Source organism: Aspergillus neoniger (assembly GCF_003184625.1).
Source record: "Aspergillus neoniger CBS 115656 unplaced genomic scaffold BO87scaffold_27, whole genome shotgun sequence".
Lineage (NCBI taxonomy): Eukaryota > Fungi > Ascomycota > Eurotiomycetes > Eurotiales > Aspergillaceae > Aspergillus > Aspergillus neoniger.
The window spans coordinates 304,771-325,218 of NW_020291155.1; the positions used below are offsets into that span (position 1 = coordinate 304,771).

The following is a 20,448-nucleotide window of genomic DNA, read 5'->3' on the forward strand; positions in this document are numbered from 1 at the left end:
GGTATAATAGATGACCGAGTACTAGGACCGTGGGGCGCGGATAGTACTTGACATGGGGTGTGCCAGGGATAAAGGCGGTAAATGGTGTATTCTGACCAAATCTACCGCGATGCAAATTGAAATGAAGGCCAATATCGCATTTTAGGCGATCTCTAATACAATTCAAATGAACTTTTCTTTTTTGTTTAGGCCACGTCTGATAGCTTGCAGCGGGAGAACCAAGTGTATAAATCTTGTCTGGAACGCCAATGATATAGAACGTCACTAAAAGTTTCATCCGTATATACATTCGGCAATTACATAGCGCATAAGACCTTGTAGATATCAGTCAACCACCCCTGGCGGTAGCAGAACTACATAATCCACTGGAGCAGGCTCGATCCCATTCGCCTCACCAACAATTTTCAGCTGATCACCCTGCCGGACGAAGACCCCATGAAACGTTATCCGGGTGGCCGAGTGGCCGTCCAAGTATATAGATGGTGTATGGCCTAGGGATTGATGCTCCATATCCCCAAGCCATTGACCCACTACCTTGTCACCCACAGATAATGTCCACTTGGATTGACCGCCATAGAGATCGTAGTAGTTCACCCGTATATCATATACTCCCGAAGGGGCTTTGATGGTAGTTTTTGCTGTCCCAGTCGTTGAATTAGAAGTGGTAATAATTGCCGTAGTGTTAGAAGCGGCCTCGAACGGACTGACAGTGTACGTCTGGTATCCGTCCAATCTCATACTCTCAGCTTCAATGCGCCACGGATGATGACCCACACGGCCAGCCACATCTGGAATTCCGGTCATGTTGTAGTAGAAGTTGTTGATAGCATCGCGCCAGACAATGGAGTGTCCCGCCTGGTAGACAAGGCGTGACCGCATGGCCTCGTATCGCTCCCGATCAATTAACCCTTTTAAAGACTCCCATTGTCTTATAAATCCGTGTGCAGCTTCTGAGCCAGCATAGTGAGCGTTGTAGAAATGCTGAATAACTGTCAACCCGGAATGCAAACGATGAGTCCATGGTACATGGTGAAACCACAAGACGAGATCATCTGGCGTAGTTTCTAGTGACTCGTATAAACGAGCAACCTCCTCCGGATATTGGCCGGTATACCCAGTGCCATTCGATATTGTTCGGTCCATTCCAACTGAATTGTGATCAGCACGTGTCCATTGACCCCAGCCATTGTTATCCTGTGTAGCCGGGTTTGGGCCGTAGTGAGTATACAAAATATCTGTCAGGGTCTGTATGCCCAGGTTTCCTGTATAGTTTTCATAGGCAGGCCAGGAGGTCATGGACATATCAGCAATAGTGTCGATGACATGGTGATTATGTCCAAAAGTGAGGCGAGTCCAGTCTTTGAGGATCTGTTCAGAATCGTCTGTCGGACTCCAGGCCAAACGACCATAAGCGTACAGATTGGACATAGCAAGGTGGCTACCCAGCCATGTTCTGTTAGTGCCCACATTAACGACAGCTGCCCAGCCCCCGAGCGTTCTGTTGAAGCGCTGTCCGGATATGATATCACGGACTATCGAAGGCTTGTGATCTACGCGTAAGTCGAAATCCAGGACCGTCTTCCAGAGCGGAGGTAGGTACACCAAATGACATTGCTGCCCCAGGTACTCCTGACTAACCTCCAACTCTATGGCTGTGTTGGTTTGGTAGAGGTTGGCGAAAAGGGGTGAGGTAGGCTCGCGTACTTGAAAGTCGATTGGGCCGTACTTTATCTGTACCACGACGTTCTCGTCGAACTGACCGTCCAGGTCCTTGAAGTATTCCACTGCTGCCTTCGCACGATCAGCCTTCCAGTCCGATTCGTTCAAGTTGTCGTTGTAGACGAAGGCGCGGTACATAAGCACACCCCCATGAGGTTGCAGGGCACGGGCGAAAAGATTCGCCCCTTGTGAGAGTGTACGATTATATGTATCTGGACCTGGCTGGCCCTCTGAGTCTGCTTTGACGAGGTACCCAGCCATGTCTGGTACATAGGTATAGAGGCTATCGGTGATATTCTGCCACCATGTAATGACACCAGGATCGAGCGGATCATAAGTTTCTAGGCCGCCCAAGTCTTCTGGTGAAGCAAAGTTCAGCGATATGCCAATTTGAACGCCGTATGGTCGACAGGCATCTGCTATGCGACCCAGGCCTTTCATATTTTCGGGTAGCAGTAGTGTTGCGTTCGCATTGACATTATTAACGACAATTGCGTTTATCCGGATAGATGCGAGCAGTCTAGCATATTGCTCAACAGGAGCCATGTCTTCCACCACCGTCCCATCTTTGAAGAATATCGACGCGCCACCGTAGCCTCGTTCAATGCTTCCGTCCATGTTGTCCCATTGATTTACCCAACGGATCGGCGCATGTGGGTTGGTGGTGTACGCGACACGAGAGAAGTTTCGTTGTGCCACCATAGCGAGGTATTCGTATGCTCCGTACAAGGCTCCTCTGGCATTGTTGCCTAAGATGCGAACTGTGTCCCCTTCGGATTGTAACCAGAAGCCATCGGGATCAAGCTCGGGCACGTTGATGTCCCGGCATTTTTGACGGTACTCATCCAGGGTAGCCACCAGAATTGATGCGGAGCTATCGCATTGAAATGGATGAGATGTCAAGTTAGTCGAAAGAATCGATTGGAATCCTGCTTTCAATTCTCGTCCTGCAGTCTCGATCGGGCTTCCTTTGGTGCTGTTCAACAACAAAATATGAGACGGCAAAGCCTGTCGACAATGCAGATCGCAGGACACGGGAGCATATCGGAGCCAACCATCGTACCCATCCTCGGCTGCGACCAAGGACAGTAAAAGAGCCAGGGTCAATTGAAAGAGATCCGAACCTCTCATTATTGCCGATTCTTTCCAGCTATGCCATCGCAAAGAACTATGGAGTACCAGCCCTCTTCTTCATCATATATACCCACGTCATGACCTGTTTGCAGGATCTCCCCGCATTGTCGGGCCACGAACATGGGGAAGGACTTCATGCTAAACTTTGTATTCAGGCTATTGTTGCTGCTCTGGGTAAATCGTATGGTTTGGTGGCATCATGGCAAAGGCGACTTTTGCCGACAAGAACTGGCCCTGTTCTTCTCTTGGGACTCGCTGAGTTAGCAGTTTAGCCTCGGAGAATCTCTGTTACCATCGAATTCAGGTTTGTTATTGAAGCGTCAAGACCCTCCCGATTGGGAAAGGCCCCGTCGTGGCAGACAAGTGGACGTCACGAGACTCGCTAAACTCAGTTGGGTTCAATCTAGCCTGAACGGGAATGGCGCCTTCACAAGATGACTGGAGGTCTTACTCGCACTCTTACCTGTCATTCGACACTTTACTACTCACAGACCTTTGTCTTGAGGTGCAGCTACTGTTGTCATCACCCAGAAGAGGAGTGCCGATATATCATGCGATTTATCGTTCATAATTAGCGGCTTTACCTACAATGGCTGCCCGAACTCCCATCGCCCGCAACTCGTTCCGGGCCCGCGCGGTACGGCTTCCTCGTCCGCCACCATCTAATCTATAACAAGTACTAACTCCAATTAGTGCGACAACTGTCGGCTTCGGAAGGTATCGTACCCTGTGACCAAATCAGTACCCTATCTATGTTCATGCAAATCTCTTTAGATCAAGTGTGATAAAGTAGTTCCTTGTTCCAGCTGCAGCGCTCTTGGAGTCCCCTGTGGTCCAACAGGTACGCCTGTCACGTCTTCGGAGACACGCAGAGCCGAGTCCGACGATTAGTAGGTTAAGCTAGACTATAAGTGCTTGCAGGGCTAACTGAGGTTAGTGAGCAAAGGTTTTCGGTAATCCAAGAACAATTATCAACTATTCAGCAAGCACTCCATCAGATAACAAAACCACCAACTTCAGTACAGCCGGCTTCTCACCCAATAGGCACCGGCCCAACAGCTCCTCCCTTCGAGGGACAGTCATCTTTTCATCATGAGACCCTTGTAGCCAGGGACGCAGCTTATTCCGCAGCAAATACTGCCCGTGATGGACAGATTGGAGATTATGTTTCTGCTGCGCTCTCCTCTCTAAAAAGCAGCCTCGATAGGCACAATCACGCCGTGAATCGAAATGGAGCACTATCACCTATGCAACTAAACCAGACATTGCTTCCTGTAAATCTGGTCATAGCAGTGGTGAAGAAGGTCAAATGTATACATCTCCACCCCCCTTAGATGCTATCACTTACGCAATATAGCTCAACCACCCTTCTTCCTGGTCAGTCAATCTTGGATAGACTCAACCCGTGTGGCACATCTATGCCAGTCAATATATTTCCCGTTGAACCCTGTGCCACCGGGCTCGCTCACACTCTTCTATGGTATACTGTTCTATGTGATCCGCGATTATCTTCATGCGGGAGATCCCGATCTGGCACACTTTGATCTTCAATCAAGCCTTGCGCTCTGTGAACGACAATTTGCCGCTGGCTTGAGCGGGCCTGAGGTTATATCTGAACCAACTTTGGAGAAGATACAGGCACTGTTGCTTGGGGTATGTTTGATTGCCTTCAGGAACTACAAATCCTAACGAATGCAGGTTCTGAAAGCACAAGAGGAAACCGACGTCCAGCGGTGCTGGATCTTCCTTTCGCTGGCATTCAATATGTGCCAGAGCATCGGGTTACACCGACGTTCTACTTTAGAAAAGGATGAGTATGCTATTGCCGAGGCAAAACGCCATGCGTTCTGGGCACTTTACACCATTGACAAGAATATCTCTCTCAATATTGGCGTGACATCACACTTTCAAGATCACGATATTGATGCAGACCTTTATACTCCCTCAAATGATCCCAAGCATCGTCCGTGGGACCTAATGGGGCTTGTGATCGTCGAGTTCGCGAATGTTCAAGGTAGAGTTTATGACCAGCTGTACTCTACCTCGGCTTGTCGAGCAGGTGACGAGCAACGATCAGCATCGATTGAGCGGCTGTCCTCCGACCTGATGACAGTACGGGACAAGCTCCTTGCGGTACGCCTTCTTCCTGTTGAGGTAGTCAAGTTGGCTGACGGTTTTACAAGATTGATGTTAGTCGGGGTCTTTATGCCGACTCCCTACATGGGATGGCAGCCTGTGCAGACTTCATAGCTTACTCTGTGTTGACTGTCATCTATCGTGCACAGACCCATCCACGCGACGTGATGGCAGTTTCTTCCCAATGCTATGCATCTGCGACTGCTGCTTTACAGAGTCATCTGAAGTGCTTCACCTACTTCCGCGGTCGCCAGACACATAAGCAAACAGAATACGTAAACTGGTAAGACACCCTTCAATCTGCATTAACATAGTGAACTAAATGGACAGGATACTTCTCTATCCTTCATTCACACCCTTCGTCATTGTCTTTACCCACGCCATCACGACCGCCAGTACAGCAGATCTTGCTCTGCTACAGGATACCGCCAGCTCCCTAGAGTTAATCAAAGGCCTTTCACGAGGGTCAATGCATTTATACACTATCTGTGACGCTTTTGTCCGGGCTGCTCAGATACTTGTGAACTCACAACAGACACTAACCGGGTTGGAGCAACATCAAGATGGATCCCTTGTTATTCCAACAACTGATGGGCCCGGGAATATTGCCCTGCCAGATGTTTCATGGCCAGAAGATACATTTGACTCCACCATGAACCAAGCAGACATATCCATGTTTCTGAATGGCTTCATTGGCACTAACCGATCGGTCATGGATATTTTGAGTTTCGACCTTAATAGCGATTCAATCCAATGAATAAACCTTTCATTCCTCTCACTGCTAATTGTTGACCGTGGATTTGAGAACCCATCTCTCTCAGTCTCTTAATTACGCCTAGTAGATGGGAAATTTGTCTGGACACTCTACTCAGTGCGTGCGAAATGCATACCCAACATCCAATTGCTTTACTCCTGCCTTGAGGCTTTCTTCCAGAACATCATGTATGGCGGCTTGTACCCTACCTCGCTAATGTTGGATAATAAGGCAACTCACTACATCGAGACGCGTGACGACTTATAATGATTCAAAATATTATTTCCCTTTCCTTCCTATATATAGCTGGGAGACGCATGGCAAACGCAGGTCAACAGAATGAGCCAATAAAAGTGAGGCACGGTTTGGCCTAAACAAACTAAACTAAGATGCCCTACCGAAAGGCCCATCTCTTGACTCCAATGACCTAGAAGACATACTTTTCTGATGTTAGCTTGATCACAACAGCAACTCGATGAGACTTACCGGAATGAACAGGTACGGGACCCTCCGCTCATACTCGCGCCAAGCTTCTCCATATCTCTCGCGACAACGTTCAATATCCCGCAGCGCACGATGGATGATCATAACAGTAAAGAAGCACGAGTAGAACCAGGGGAATGGCGAATTAAAGCCAGTAATAAGACCCCAGGAGAAAGCGAAAAACCAGTCACAGCTGTAATGGACCTTACGTGCCATTCCATCTATACCTCATCAGCCCTGATTCGCGATACAAAAATGAACAACTTACACCACCCACTGCACAGGATGGAATCTCCTGTTTTTGTCTTTATGCAGACAGGGTTCTTCACCGATTTCCATGGTAGCTGAGGGAAGGTCTTTCGATTCACAGGCTTTCCTCTCTCCTGAGCTCGGAAGAGGTTCTTCTGGCTGTTGCACGTGTCCCATACCCAGTATGCAAAAATATACATCACAAATAGCACGCCCAGTGCTATGGGGTTCCACTTATAAGTTGACGGATCGTGGCTCGCCAGGTATAGAGTGCAATGGCAGTAACTCATGGGAACACCAGCAAGGTTCCAGAAAATGAGCATAAATCCCCACTTCTCATAATACATATCCCTGCGACAAGATCAGTATTGTTGATTTGGCCACCGCATTGAGCAACATACCAGCTCGTGATAATCAGTTCTTCCCCTTTAGCACATGCATTCGCATACAAGAAGTGTGCCAAAAGCAGAAATGAAACTTCCCCAGAGACGAACCCGTAGTCTTCCCACTGCTTCAACGCAGTCCCAAGTGTCAACAAAAACAGAATATACCAGGGTATGCGAACCTCGAAGAACATCTTCATATCAAGCCACTGGAACAAGCGAGGGTTGAGCTCTGCACCCATAAAGAAATCATAAACGTGGGATCCCGTCATCCGATGCTGAGCACCTCGTAGCAAGGCAGACGCGTACGCGAGAATCGAGACCAGAAAGCCAGAGCAGATAGCCACAGACATCAACGGACCGAACTCATCGACGAGCGTACTCAGACGAAAGAGACCGGAAAAGTGGAGGACCAATGCAGCAGCGATGGTAACATACCACGACGCTGCCGCGGAGCAGTAGTAATCCAGCTGCTTTCCATTCAGATGGGGAAGGCATTTTCCCTTGCCGTATACGCCGGGGAGGTACAGGTACCCGAGTCCTTCGAGGACAAGGAAGGTCCAGTATATTATCCATGCCTTGCGGTGGGGATAGGCATGTGTATGGGCGAGGTCAACGAGGTGGAAGAGGAAATCGGTAATTGATTGGTTCGCTTCGGGTAAGGGGAGGTGGCCGTCGTACAGGGTCGCGCCTATGAACATGTAATACATAAGGAGGGGGAATCCAAGCATCAGCAAGGTTACCCCCGGCGCACCTCCGAACTCGAATGTCGGTTTTTCATCCTCGTGGGCGCTGGAAGACTTCTCCGGGCTCGGATTCGTAGATTGCTTCATGCTGGGTTGGTGGCTAAGTGAATTCAGTGTTCTGTGCGTGGCGTGTCTAGGTAGGCAATTGTCTTACCTTGTAGCCGTGCTCATAGCAGACATCCTTCTCCTTGTATACAGATTGATAGTACTTCACAGATCGGGCGATCGCGGATTTTTATCAGTCCTTCATTGCTGTTCATTTTGTATACCTTATTCGTTTCCGTGAAACCCGCGCCCGCCGTGCTCTCCGCGGACTCCGCGGCGAACCCGGAAACCTCGGGATCGGCTCAATCAGGTCAATCAATAATCGTAGCGAGGACCCCTAATTCAGGAGAACTTCGATTCATTTTGGTCTAACCGAAGCCCTTTAAGGGGAAAACTAGCTGAGATAAGATTAAGATTTCTGTGATGGTAAGAGACCTTTTCCGCTTTGCTGTTAGTGTAAGGGTCAGCTAGGCCCGAGCGACCGTGCGGGTGTATCCTACTAGTAACAGCATGGAATAGCAAAGGAGTCTTGGGGAGGGGATTATACTACTATTAGATAGGGACATGGCGGTAAAGGAAATCTATTTGAGCATCTCCTTAACCACATATGGTCGACTAAGTACGCAGTACTAAGTAGTGACGGTTGTGTGCTTTTGTCCTTTTTTTACTGTTCATCCAGTTGTGGGGGTTCGTCATTGTATATTTCGACGACGGTTCGCATCCATCACCAGTAGTAGTACCACCCTCTTTAACCCATCACTAGTAATAGTCTCCGATTTTAATCCCCTCATGCCAACTTAGATAAAAATAGATTCAAATCACGCAAATCTATGCAGCATTTTACACTCAACCATTTCCCCTCCCCTCCAGCCCTACCAGGATTTGACAGACACCAGGCTGATGCGCGACTGTCACCCGCGGCGCCAAACCCGCCACCATGATTGGCCCCCTCCCCAACCCCGATCATCATCTCTCCTCCAACCATCACTCTTACGCTCATCAACCAAGCTTTTATCAAGGATGCACCAAGAGCTAACCTAACGCGTAAGGCTGCGTGTGACAGAGGTGAACCGGCCTGCATATTCACGCTGCCGTCCTGGTTCTACCCACCGAATCAGCATCCTCCATGAAGCGCTCAGCAGCAACATCCTCCCTTTGGGAGTGTAGCTCATCACCCCCCGTGCTGAGGATTGATTTTTCTAACGCGCCTGCCTGCGTGCCAACCTATTGTAGGGCTGGAGGGTCCAGGCTGTCTTTGCTAGACACGGAGAGATATATAAGCTTGTGGGGGAGGATCTTGGCTTTTTGGATTTGTTTCTGATTCTTTCTAGTTCTGTCCATTGCCTGCTTGGCTACTACCTGCCTACTACTGGTATCTATTCTAGCTTCCAAGGATCTCATACATACTACAATCAACTACCTACATACCAATCTTCGACTTCTATCTAATCTCCCACACAAACAATCTTTACCACCCCTTCTCCTTTCTCACCTCAACCCAGACAGAACACAGATCCCCCCTCAAAATGAGTATCGGCAAGATCATCGGAAAAATCATCATTATCCCCATCATCATCATCATTGCCATCTGCGTCGGCATCTACCTCCTCATCAAGCACCGTCGCGAGCGCAAGCGCGAACGCCGCGAAGATAAACTCCGCGCCCAGTACTACCGGCAACAGTACCAGCAGCAGTACATGTATCCACATATGCAAATGCAATCACAACAACAGCAGCAGCAGCAGCAGCCGGGCACGCCGGCCCCGCCATACTATAATCAGGCTTATGCTGCGGGACAGCAGCCTGTGGCGATGAATGAAGGGGAGTATGGATATTCTGAGACGATGATGAAGAAGCCGGAGCCGGTGGTGTATCCGGTGCAGCAGCAGCATCCGGGATCGGAGGTGGTTTAGTTAGGATCTAATCGGGCTTGATGTGAGTTCTATGTTTTTGGGGATCAGTATCTTGGTGTATGAATGGGCGTGCTAATGTTTGTTAGGGGCTTATAGGTGTTATACGTGTTGTATGGGCTGTTTGTTGGATATGACTCTGTGATATGATACCTGTATTGTTTTTGTTGAGTATGTTCTGTTGATTGGCTTCGGATATGATTGTTAATGGATTATTCTATGATTATGATGTATGCATGAAATATAATCTGCTTTTTCCACCAATGATCGGCTGGCATAGCTTTCTCATGCACCTTCCCTCACATGCGGAAACAATGAGCTTTGAGATCCCCAGATCCTTTATCATTTAAGCGGACTGGTAAGTCTGACGTGAAGAACAATGACCACATTCGAGGTATGCATAAGCTGACATGCTAAGAAAGTTGACTAGTGTAACTATCGCCAGCCACCTTGAGAATTAACCAGAATATTACCCAATACCAGCCATGGGAAAAGGGTGAAAGACGCTAGTTGTCATACTAGTAGCACATGGCAATGTATCAAGAGGAAGACTACAGTCAACCAGGGGTGAAGAGAGGTGCATACACGCCAACGAGAACGACATGAAGGAAGACAAAGAGACACCTGCAATTTCTAGTAGCAACATATACTAGTACTTGGTTGAATAACCGAGGCAGTCAGTCAGACAGACAATAATGCCTTGACCCCGCTCGAATCCTGACAGGGGTGGTGGCTAGTGGCCAGCAACTAGATATATGGACGTCGTCCATCACTCACCAGCCAGCTGGTGTTCTGACTTCTTCGACAACCCAGTCGGCAGAGAGTGTTAACCACTATAACTGTTCATCATGGCTTGCAAGGTATCGGGAACGGCGTTTATCACGGGAGGTGGAAATGGTAGGAACCAACCTAGCCCGATCGGGAAACCGTGCTAAGCTGCCTCAGGCATTGGTAAGACCACCGCCTTCACGCTTGCCCAGAATGGAATCGAAGCACTATCTCTCTTGGATGTGAACGAGGCACTCCTCCAACGCACTAAAAACGAGCTCGCTACCTCACATCCCAATGTTGCAGTGGAAATTACGGTTGGAGACGTCTCCAAGGAGGCATGCGTGGATGAAGCCGTGTGCCGCACTGTCGAGCGATTCGGTCGCATTGATATCTCGGTTCACTGCGCCGGGATTGTGGGGCAACCGAGCGCGACCCATGAGCTGACGGCAGCAGAATGGCAGAGGGTGATCGATATTAACCAGACCGGGGTGTTGCTCTGCCAAAAGGCTGTGATACGCCAGATGCTGACACAGGAGTATGTTTTACTGGTCCACTTGAGGGGAAGACGGCCGGCTAAGCGTCTTGCAGATCGCGCGGTTTGCGTCTCGGTCGGGGGACGATCGTGAATATGGCTTCTATGTTTGGGGTAGTGGCTCCGGGGGGTTGGTCAGGACTGTCGGCCTATACAGCTTCCAAGCATGGTAAGTGGATGCCTGGGATTGGTGGATGAGTGTACCTAGATAGCTAATGGTTGCAGCTGTGGTTGCTTTCTCAAAAATGGTCTGTTGTTCATGATAATCACCCCCAGATTGTCAGACTAAACCGGTTTAGGACGCCAAAGCGTACATTCAACAAGAGATACGCATCAACGCTATCTGTCCTGGGTAAGTGCCCCGTAGGCCAGTATAATATCCGCTAGCTAACGATCCAGATACACGGACACTGATTTGATCCGCACGTATTGGGATGCGGGATTCATGGAGCCAGACGCGCAGCGAGTCGCTATTGGCCGTAGGGCACAACCGGAGGAGATCGCCGACGCACTCCTGTTTCTGGCCTCCCCGATGAGCAGCTACATGGTAGGCTCCGCCTTGGTCGTCGATGGCGGTTACACGGCTTGAGCGCTTTGAGCACTGAGGCTTCTTGATCTACCTACGTACAGCACTGGATCAATACCATCGCCGATCGGTCTTCTCAACGGAGGGATTAAGCGCAACTAAATTGAACTAAACCAGCATCGCAGTCATGTGTATATACAAATCATCAATCATAGTCGGACCTGGACCTTTGTGGAATCCCATCCGGCTGAGCTCTGCGGAGCAGGCTCGTAGTCCACATAGTGGAATGCGTTATCCTCAAAGGGTCCATAGAACCGAGTGCGATCATAAGGTGCAAAGGGAATGCCCCTGCGCAGTCTCTCCACCAAGTCCGGGTTGCTCGTGAAGTACCGTCCATAGAGGAGACCATCGTACTTCCCGGCCTCCAGGACGCCCCAAGAATTGGTCTGGTCCCAGCCGCCAGCCGAAAAGAAGGGGGTCGAGCCGAAGATCTTGCGGAAGGAGGAGAGGTCGACACTCGGAAGGCCCCAGCTGCGGAGGAAGGCATCCTTTTCTTCGTAACTGTGAATTTGCTCGTAGCGCTGAACACATTAGTAAGTGGGACTCAATCGGCTATGAGATAATGCTTACCGGCTCCACAAAGCTGACGTATGATAGACCGGGGTGCGCCTGTTTCAGCGACTCGCACAGATAAGTCCAGGTTTCCACGCGCTGTTCACCACGTGCCTGGTTGTACAGTCCAAACGGCGTGAGTCGAATCGCCAGATTCTCCTGGCCAACCGTCTGAGCCAGTTCGTTCATCAACTCCAGTACGAAGCGGCAGCGCTTCTCTGGAGATCCGCCGTAGTCGTCTGTCCGTCGGTTGATGTTTGAGCTCAAGAACTGCTCCGGGAGATAACCATTACCGGTGTGTAGTTCAACGCCATCGAAGCCAATGTCCATGGCAGTCTTGGCGGCTTTACAATAGTCCTGGATGGTTTGCTTGATGTGCGCGACCGTCAATTCAATCGGAGGGTGGTCTGCATAGCGAACCGGCTCCGACGCTCCCACGGCGGGGTGGGTGTAGCGCTCTTCGGGGTCGTCCCAAACGCTGGCGGAGGCTGAAACTGGGGGTAAGCCGGTCATCTGGGGGACGGTAGCACGGCCGGCGTGCCACAGCTGGCAATAGATGTAGCCGCCCTGGGCGTGGACAGTATCAACGACTCGCTTCCATCCAGCGGCCTGCTCTTCCGTGAAAAGACCGGGGACTCCTGGCATTCCATTGCTCTGCTTGCGTGTTAAAGAACAGACGAATGACCCATCGGAGCTGGATTTTGGGGAGTATTTACCTCCAGCGATGGAGGGATGCCTTCCGAGATGATCAGCCCGCCTGGAGTTGCCCGTTGACGATAATATTCGACGACCAGGTCCCCAGGGTACCAGATCCGATTGGGATTCTCGGGAGTACTGTTTGAGTTCAACGGTTCGCCCCGGTTGCGTGTCAGGGGGGCGTGTACCACCCGGTGGCTCAGAGTGAGCTTGCCATTGGCAATGGCGAGCGGCTGAAAGAGCTTAGAATCCGCTCCTTGGGCCTGGGCAATGGTCATTGTGAGAATTCTCGTAAAGATGCAATATCTGGGAAAGCTACCTGGGAAGGTAAAGACAAACGAGGGAGCCACAAGTGGACAATTGGGGAGGAAGTTTCTGGGTTGACACGGGCCGTGGTGCGACAGCAAACCAGCGTTCACCTTGAAAGCTACTCCTCACTATTGTTCGCTTCATTGCCTTCTCTCCCTTCTCAGTGGACTGGAACGGAGAGCAGCAGACCCATTGCCAAATGAGGGTGACAGATGGAGCCTCGCAGGTTACTGGAACCCATCCAGAGTGTCGAGGACACGAGAAAATTGGATGGTGGGACGGGCTGAACCTTGGGAAGTGGAGGCGTATCCACGAAGCCTACACAGAACCACAGATTGCACCCGACTCCAGTTTAGTCATCTGTCTGTCCTCGGGTTCCTTTTTCCCTGTTGACCCCTTATACACATGCAGCGCGTGGCAAACCGCGTGGGACTTAAGCCTTATGCAGCCTTGCTGATCGGGCGCAGAAAGGCGTCTTCTAGAAGCCCAGGAGAGTTTCAATAGCAGCCACCTTCGTCAAAAGTAACACAACCTGGGGGGCAATTCTTCATTTCAGATCACACGGGGGAACAGTGCGAGGTAAATGTGAGCCATCATATTCACCAGGAAATAATAGGGATGGAAGCCATCCGACGCTCCACTCGACACACAGCAAGCGAAAGTCAAAATTCTTCTTCGCGGCGCTTGGCGTTTACGTTAGAGACTTTAGAGGCTTTAGGGCACACGCTAAACTACGGGTCGGTGTCGCAAGTCGGTCTTCCGGAAGAAGAACCCCCGTTAAGGCCAACAATTAACCGGGCAAGCTTGTGAAAAAGGGATCGATTCTGCCATTGTTGACTGGCTCCATGACAGTTTGCCGGAGGCCGCCGCATCACGGGCTTTCACAGACGCTGGTTTCAAACCCACTTTCCAGCGTTCTCCTTTATGCCGGATACTCTATTGTGGTTTGGCTCGGACACCGACGATCACTAATCCCTCAGTCGGGACTTTGGCGGGTTCTTCTGCAGCACCATGACAGATAGTGCGTCGTCGCCACAGCCTATATGCAGCCAGGATCTGGCGCATAGGTAGCGCGAGGAGCTATTGGAACGAGCGCCCGGGGAGGAAGCAATAATCGGGGATGGTTATTACTCCTGATTATCTCCATTGTTCGTTCGAGATATTTCCGACGCCCTGCAGCCATGTCTCCGCGGCTAGTTCGGAGGAGAGGAGAGATTTGAGAATCGATTATCCAATAGTAATTATGAAAAAATATTGGCATCGCAGAGGGGCGCCCTCTCGAACCCCAGTTTCGGCGTCGAAATGAGACACTCTTAGCTAAGGATCCGCCTACGGGTGTCAACTTTTCAGAACCATGGTCCATGGACGCCGCCGCCGCAGCACCACTGAGTGTATTTACATAGCACGATACATATCTAGACTAGACCACGATCGCGTGCGACGCCCCAGTGGCAAGCAACCACGACGATCCATGCAAGGTGCATCTTTGCTTCTCCCTGTCCATCATTCCCAAAACAGGTAGACGTTATGACCTCCGGGGCCTATCACGATCGATCCGCTCGGATACTCCATGGTCGCTTCCCAGTCCAACTGCATCGGGGAGCTGCTGTATCCCTCCTTTAAGGTTTTCCTATCTACACCTGGGCGGGACGATCGTGACCCGGTGCCATTGAAGTCATTTCTCGGATTGTCCTCCCAGTTTCCGACCCAAAGTTGAGGGCCTCCCTAGGCGGCTTCATGGGCCTATCATAGACGGCGCAGCGCCAGCTTGACCCCGGGCGACGACGCTGTGCGCATGGACAGACCAAGCGCCTGCAATTTGAACCTATTTATAAATGTTTGTGGCCTCCCCGCGGTCGTCGGGGCCAGTGTCTTGCTCCATGTTGTTTCTTCCTGTTTGAAGAGGCTGCATTGACCACTGGCACGCCATGACTGTCAGTCATCCCAAGGATGTTTTGAACACCATAAATTTCGTCACACAATGTTTGTGTATTCCGATCATTAGCGTATTTGTTATCTTGCGTTTTTCCATCCGTATCTACTACAAACAGTTCGTAGGTGTGGAAGACTGTACGTTTGCTTGACTTCTCTTCAAAAAATCATTGCTAACTTTCCCAGGGTCATGTCTCATAGCATGGGTACGTTGGGACTGCAGGTGCCTCCATAGGGCGACTCACTGACTATTGCAGGTTCTGTTCATGGGATACTGTGGCATTGCCATTGCCGGTATGCATCGTTCTTATCTCTCCAGCAGCTCCAACTAACTTGGCTCCAGTGGGTCACTATGGCGGGGGTTACCACATTGACGATGTCTCTGAAGCACACCAGACTCTTTTTCGCAAGGTATGAACGCCCGGCTATCAGAAGGACTTGAAGTTCATCGGCTAATTGAGGATCAAATTAGTTCTGTTACATCGCCACCGTTCTTTACTGCCCCATGGCACTCTTCGTCAAGATCGCACTCCTTTCTATCCTCATTCGCATCTTCAGTCCTTACCGTTCCAAAATCTACTTCATCTACGGCCTCCTCGGCTGTCTCTGCATATACTACATCGTTGCCGAGGTCGTCAAGATTCGCATGTGCGACCCGGTTCCGGGATACTGGACGCTCGATCCAAAGGCACGCTGTCTCAATCAACGGGCCGCCCTGATCGCCGATTCTGTCATCAGTGTGGTGACCGACTTTATTATCCTGATTCTACCTCTGCCACTCACCTGGTCGCTTCAGATGTCACGGAGCAAGAAGTTGCGGGTCATCGGCATGCTGTCGGCGGGTGGTCTGGCCACGGCCTTCAGTTTGTACCGGCTGGTTCTGGTCTTGCGTGATGGTAGCTCCAGGGATCAGACTATTGTCTTTACAATCGTTATTCTCTCAGGGTAAGTCATTATTCTAGAATAATCGATGCTGCAGACTAACCCCAAACTAGAAACGCCGAAGGAGGCGTGGCCATGATTTGCGCTTGTCTCCCCACGATCAACATCCTCATCAACAAGCTCCGCAAGAAGGAGTACAGCTCTCAACGTTATTACGAACCAGAGTCCTCTGTCAACCTTAGCAAACTCAAAGGAAGCAACAAGCGATTCTCACTCGGTAACTCCCGCCGCGCCGATGGCACCGAGTCCGCCTCCGACCAGTCACATCTGATTACATTTGCAGGGACGGTCGACATGGCAGGTAATGAGGCGGGAGGCATTCACAAGACGGTGGATGTGTCACAGACGATAGAGATGGTGGCCGATGGTGATAGTCATGAAAGCCACCATCACAGCAGTTTTCACTAATGATTGTATACCCTGGGTGGGCGGCTTTGTGTTTTATGGCGGTATGGTGTTCGGTTAATGACTTCGTCCGAACTACGGTTTAGCGATAGACTACACTCTTTAATATTTCCTTTTCTAATGGATTCTATTTATGTATGATTTGGTCAATTGGCATGGAAATGCTTCCCACCTTCACAGCCAACGATGAAGTATCTGCCAAGATACTGATACTCTTGAACCTATGAAGCCTAACTATTCATCTTCCTAGTGCACGTATAGATCTGATCAATTCACCCCTGAACCCTCCCATTCGTCCCTGCCAAGACACCAATTCAAGCCCAATCCTCATTCAACCACAGATAATTAACATCGTGTCGCTATACTCATTACCTCAACTAATTCACCCCAGTAGAAACAGACCCTATATAAATCCGACTTTCCTCCACCCCATCCTGTCCTTCTTCCCAATCCACCATCCAGGATTCCATTTTCTATATATACCTACTACTGATAAATATGCACAATAACCCACTCAAGCATCATTACTTGACTCATCAACTATATACCTTTCGTTGCGTGCCTTGTGGAAACCGTCTTGGCCAGAGAATCTGTCCAGAATTCTCGCCATATTGTCTACGCACTCGGTACAGCTTTACTCTACTACGCTGGACATAATCCGAGCTCGGCAGAGAAAAATACATATCCTGACCATCAAATATAAGCTCCATGGGCAGAAGGATATGTGCTCCTCGTCGAGCCAGATGTCATAGCGGTATATCTGGGAAGCGCAAAGTCGCTGTTCTCTACTAAATCATGCCTGTATGCTGGTGATTTCATCAAGTACATCATTTCATTCATGGTATGCTGAGAAGTCGCTAATAGAAAGTACCATATAGATAAATACCGATACTAGCGCGGATATTTCCATGACCATCAATATCGTATATAGCACCACACCGCGAACTACAGAGCACTTTACGCACATTGTGGTGTGGAAAGCCAGAAAGAGGCGCACTACCAGACTTTGGAAGCTGTCAAATGCCATGTTTGTCGCGGCTATTACCGTTCAGATATTCCTTCCAATCGAAGATAACACACAACAATGTCTTCGACTGAAGCATGTACCACGCACCTGAATATCTCCAATGGAGCTTTGTCAAAGAAAGCATGTTCCGATTTCAATCCAGCCAACAGTCGAAGATTATATATAAATCGCAAATGACAAGGAATGGTTACCAATTTAACAACGAAGATGAGGCATGCAGGAGCCTGCAGAGTTATAACAACCATGATGAAATTCCGGCATCTGTGTCTGTGGCTCGGGTTGCTGAGTACTGCTAGGACTCTTGTGCAACTGGGAATTAAACGCACATGGACCACCGCACGGAAGAAGCTTTTATCATATGTATATTACGCTTTGGACAGGAGCCGCTGGTTTCGATCAGAAAGGCGTGCATCGTTCATGGTCCATCAGAACGATGTACCCACGGGATGGTGATACCCCCGAGACTCACTGACCATGAGATAACACCTTCACAGCAAAATCTGGCAAGATGCAAAAGACTACACTCATCTAAACGTCACAAAAGAAGTTTGGGTACCTATCAACGTATTCTGTGGAGTGTCAATGATATCCGTAACCGGGCGTCTGGTTGCGGATGTCGAGATGTACAATGAGAGAATGCTTGGACATATGGAAGGAGAAATCAACCCAGAGTCGATAACTTCCTTCATCGGGCTGGCAGTACTAGTTCATATAGTTAGGCTAGGTTGGTTCGATATGAGCTCAATTTATGCTTCAGAGACTTTACTACCATGTGGGTGGAAGAGCTACGCATTTCTTGTGGTCTTCGAAAGACTACCAGATAATCCAGCGTCGTTCTCCGTGATCAATCATATACTTCGAGACAAATCGTCGTGTTTTATACCAGCTCGGGCAAAAGCCATACAAGCTGCTTCAACTATTGCGGTTTACCAGATGTCCAGGGAATGTGGTCTAGTGGGTTCTGCTGTCTTCTGTCATATGAAGGGTTGACCTACACTTGGTTGAGCATGTCAATGTACATCCAGAGGCAGTAACGCCCATCAGACAAGGCTACTATAATGGGTGGAGTGACCGGCCATCGCGAACATACCGGTATCAAACCCACTGTGCCAGCAATCCCAAGCTCAAGTTACGAGCCTCTCTCTTACTCTCTACCGATTGTCGAGATTGAAGTCTATCGTGCCGGTTAGACCGATGTTGTTTGTTACTCAAACAGGGCTTCTGAACCCAGACAGCCGATCCGGCCCGCCAATATCGCCTACTCTGCCTGGTTAGATTTTTTAAAGTCGGATTGTGAATACAATAGCTTGATATAAGATGTGTATATGCGGGACGATCAGCCGCCGACCGCCACACTGATTAACACGCCAAATCGCCTTCGGTACATGCTGCTCAAGTCCCAGGGACCCGTCTGTCGCTTCGAGATCTGGCCTAAGAACCATCCGCATCCACCACAATCAGATCCCGCCGGTCTTTTCAGCATCAGTGGCACCAGGCCAGCAATGAGGCGAAGCCCCCCTGAGCCAGTTTCTGGCAAAGGAAGGGGAAAACCACCGTTCACGATTCCGGTTTAATTATAGAAAATGAAAACCATGGTAAGATACTTCTTCTACGTGATAACTGCGAACTGCCAGTTTCGGGAATCAGGGCTCAGGTTCTCGGCGTAAAAATGCAAACATCTACGCCGAAATCATATTGTCATAATGACGGCCAGTGCCAGGTGCGCAGGTAAATGCAAACAGCCGTGAACAGGAAAGCTAGAATGACCCACCCTGGTCTGACACACCTGGGTTCAACTTCGCATAACGGTGGTCATCTATAACTCTTCGGATGCCACCTACTTGCTAGACGGATAAACCTACTCTCCACCATGAGTAGCTCCGGTGGCTGCATCTTACCCAGGCTGAAATGATATCGGATACAGCTGGAATCGGGAAACTTCGAGACGTGACTGGCTCCCGTTGATGGCGCATACTGAATGGACACAATCCAGCATTCTTATATGTTATGAGACATAGCATACAGCAAGCACATCTTATCGTTGTGCGGCAAGTTTGAAAAGAACCAATACATCTGAACAGTTCCATTTACGACTGGGCGACACAATTCCGGAAAGCTTCGTACAGGGTCCGTGGAGGGTACGCTGGTACTCTTCTACTCTTATACTTTCTGCAAGAGATAGCCAGCTTGTTAAAGTAATAAGCTACATCGACACCCACTCTTGGGTCGATTGCTCATCATTAGCAATTACCAGCTTCTCAACATAGAGGAAAAACAGGATATACATCATCTACCTATTCATCTTGGTCATGGGTCCCTTATAAATGCAATTCACAAGCATAACCTTAGCCTTAGCCAAGGCTCTCTCACGGGATATTCGAAAACACTCGAACATGATATCAACACACGATGCCGCTTCCCAGTTCTACGGACACGAAGATCTGGTTCACTTAAGAGCCATGTTACATCATTCTATGCGAAGATAGTGACCATGCCAAAATTCTTATGAACCACCAAATATTACCAACACAAGCATTGGTGTTCTTCATAGCAAACGGGAACTCCAGTTTTATGCCCTTGGTGATGGCCTCGACCTGCCGTTGAACAAGAGCATTGGCGTCGCATGATGAAGAAATAAAAGCAGACCCATCTTATTGATAGATTCTGATATTAACTGAGGTTATAAATCATCGATGCCTTGGAGGATGCAGGCGTGATCATCCCGAAGGGGGTTCTACCCCCGATAAGAGAACTCACAGAAGGTCAGAGACTACGAAAGAAAAAGTTATGAAAAGCACTGGCAAGATTGCAAGTACTAGAATATGACCACCAAGAAGCCTGTCGCATAAAGACTGAAACGTGGGATAATACTAGACAGATGTTAAAAAATATATCTGAACTCCACGATACAGAACAACAGAAAAGATTTATACCTGATAAAGAATTAACCAAGAGGCATAATACTAAGATTGAAGCTGCTGTCTCTGAGCTCAAAGATCTTATATCAAAGACTGATACTGCCTTTTACATGATAACTGGTTTTATGGGACTATATTCGTGAATCATAATATCCCATGCAGAATTAGTACTCAATGTGCTACGGGCATCTTCTTTAAGAGAAAGGTCTCAAACACAAC

At 49.2% G+C, this 20,448-nt stretch overlaps 9 protein-coding genes across 9 annotated transcripts; 6 read left to right on the forward strand and 3 right to left on the reverse strand.

Moving 5' to 3' along the window:
• Nucleotides 1–256: 256 nt before the first annotated feature.
• Nucleotides 257–2,000, reverse strand: aguA (alpha-glucuronidase; the record flags this gene model as incomplete). The annotated part of the gene is made up of 1 exon (XM_025623879.1): nucleotides 257–2,000. A coding segment is annotated over exon 1 (1,652 nt), but the record flags the coding sequence as incomplete, so codon positions are not given.
• A 1,360-nt stretch (nucleotides 2,001–3,360) lies between these two features.
• On the forward strand, nucleotides 3,361–5,992 carry BO87DRAFT_378792 (transcription factor domain-containing protein). Its single transcript, XM_025623880.1, has 8 exons — nucleotides 3,361–3,490; nucleotides 3,547–3,570; nucleotides 3,628–3,743; nucleotides 3,791–4,164; nucleotides 4,211–4,506; nucleotides 4,552–4,986; nucleotides 5,037–5,272; nucleotides 5,320–5,992. The coding sequence occupies exons 1-8, from the start codon at nucleotides 3,443–3,445 to the stop codon at nucleotides 5,744–5,746; spliced, it is 1,956 nt and encodes a 651-aa protein (XP_025477253.1). The 5' UTR covers nucleotides 3,361–3,442; the 3' UTR covers nucleotides 5,747–5,992.
• Nucleotides 5,993–6,170: 178 nt separating this feature from the next.
• Nucleotides 6,171–7,691, reverse strand: erg4A (c-24(28) sterol reductase; the record flags this gene model as incomplete). The annotated part of the gene is made up of 4 exons (XM_025627452.1): nucleotides 6,171–6,182; nucleotides 6,230–6,447; nucleotides 6,495–6,826; nucleotides 6,877–7,691. 4 exons carry the CDS (start codon nucleotides 7,689–7,691, stop codon nucleotides 6,171–6,173), a joined length of 1,377 nt encoding a protein of 458 aa, XP_025477254.1.
• A 1,382-nt stretch (nucleotides 7,692–9,073) lies between these two features.
• BO87DRAFT_120385 (uncharacterized protein) lies at nucleotides 9,074–10,053 on the forward strand. Its single transcript, XM_025617948.1, has 3 exons — nucleotides 9,074–9,584; nucleotides 9,649–9,917; nucleotides 9,990–10,053. The coding sequence occupies exon 1, from the start codon at nucleotides 9,176–9,178 to the stop codon at nucleotides 9,560–9,562; it is 387 nt and encodes a 128-aa protein (XP_025477255.1). The 5' UTR covers nucleotides 9,074–9,175; the 3' UTR covers nucleotides 9,563–9,584; nucleotides 9,649–9,917; nucleotides 9,990–10,053.
• On the forward strand, nucleotides 9,975–11,715 carry BO87DRAFT_120228 (SDR family NAD(P)-dependent oxidoreductase). Its single transcript, XM_025617946.1, has 6 exons — nucleotides 9,975–10,456; nucleotides 10,505–10,865; nucleotides 10,919–11,031; nucleotides 11,088–11,110; nucleotides 11,162–11,214; nucleotides 11,262–11,715. The coding sequence occupies exons 1-6, from the start codon at nucleotides 10,408–10,410 to the stop codon at nucleotides 11,449–11,451; spliced, it is 789 nt and encodes a 262-aa protein (XP_025477256.1). The 5' UTR covers nucleotides 9,975–10,407; the 3' UTR covers nucleotides 11,452–11,715.
• On the reverse strand, nucleotides 11,598–12,974 carry BO87DRAFT_314232 (alkene reductase; the record flags this gene model as incomplete). Its single annotated transcript, XM_025619647.1, has 3 exons — nucleotides 11,598–11,969; nucleotides 12,019–12,654; nucleotides 12,717–12,974. The coding sequence occupies 3 exons, from the start codon at nucleotides 12,972–12,974 to the stop codon at nucleotides 11,598–11,600; spliced, it is 1,266 nt and encodes a 421-aa protein (XP_025477257.1).
• A 19-nt stretch (nucleotides 12,975–12,993) lies between these two features.
• BO87DRAFT_399241 (uncharacterized protein) lies at nucleotides 12,994–14,225 on the forward strand (the record flags this gene model as incomplete). Its single annotated transcript, XM_025625420.1, has 6 exons — nucleotides 12,994–13,067; nucleotides 13,170–13,379; nucleotides 13,477–13,527; nucleotides 13,622–13,700; nucleotides 13,821–14,000; nucleotides 14,073–14,225. 6 exons carry the CDS (start codon nucleotides 12,994–12,996, stop codon nucleotides 14,223–14,225), a joined length of 747 nt encoding a protein of 248 aa, XP_025477258.1.
• A 605-nt stretch (nucleotides 14,226–14,830) lies between these two features.
• Nucleotides 14,831–16,464, forward strand: BO87DRAFT_378797 (uncharacterized protein). The gene is made up of 6 exons (XM_025623881.1): nucleotides 14,831–15,075; nucleotides 15,124–15,143; nucleotides 15,195–15,231; nucleotides 15,281–15,348; nucleotides 15,410–15,882; nucleotides 15,933–16,464. The coding sequence occupies exons 1-6, from the start codon at nucleotides 14,934–14,936 to the stop codon at nucleotides 16,285–16,287; spliced, it is 1,095 nt and encodes a 364-aa protein (XP_025477259.1). The 5' UTR covers nucleotides 14,831–14,933; the 3' UTR covers nucleotides 16,288–16,464.
• A 1,905-nt stretch (nucleotides 16,465–18,369) lies between these two features.
• Nucleotides 18,370–18,885, forward strand: BO87DRAFT_399243 (uncharacterized protein; the record flags this gene model as incomplete). The annotated part of the gene is made up of 2 exons (XM_025625421.1): nucleotides 18,370–18,496; nucleotides 18,629–18,885. The coding sequence occupies 2 exons, from the start codon at nucleotides 18,370–18,372 to the stop codon at nucleotides 18,883–18,885; spliced, it is 384 nt and encodes a 127-aa protein (XP_025477260.1).
• Nucleotides 18,886–20,448: the final 1,563 nt, after the last annotated feature.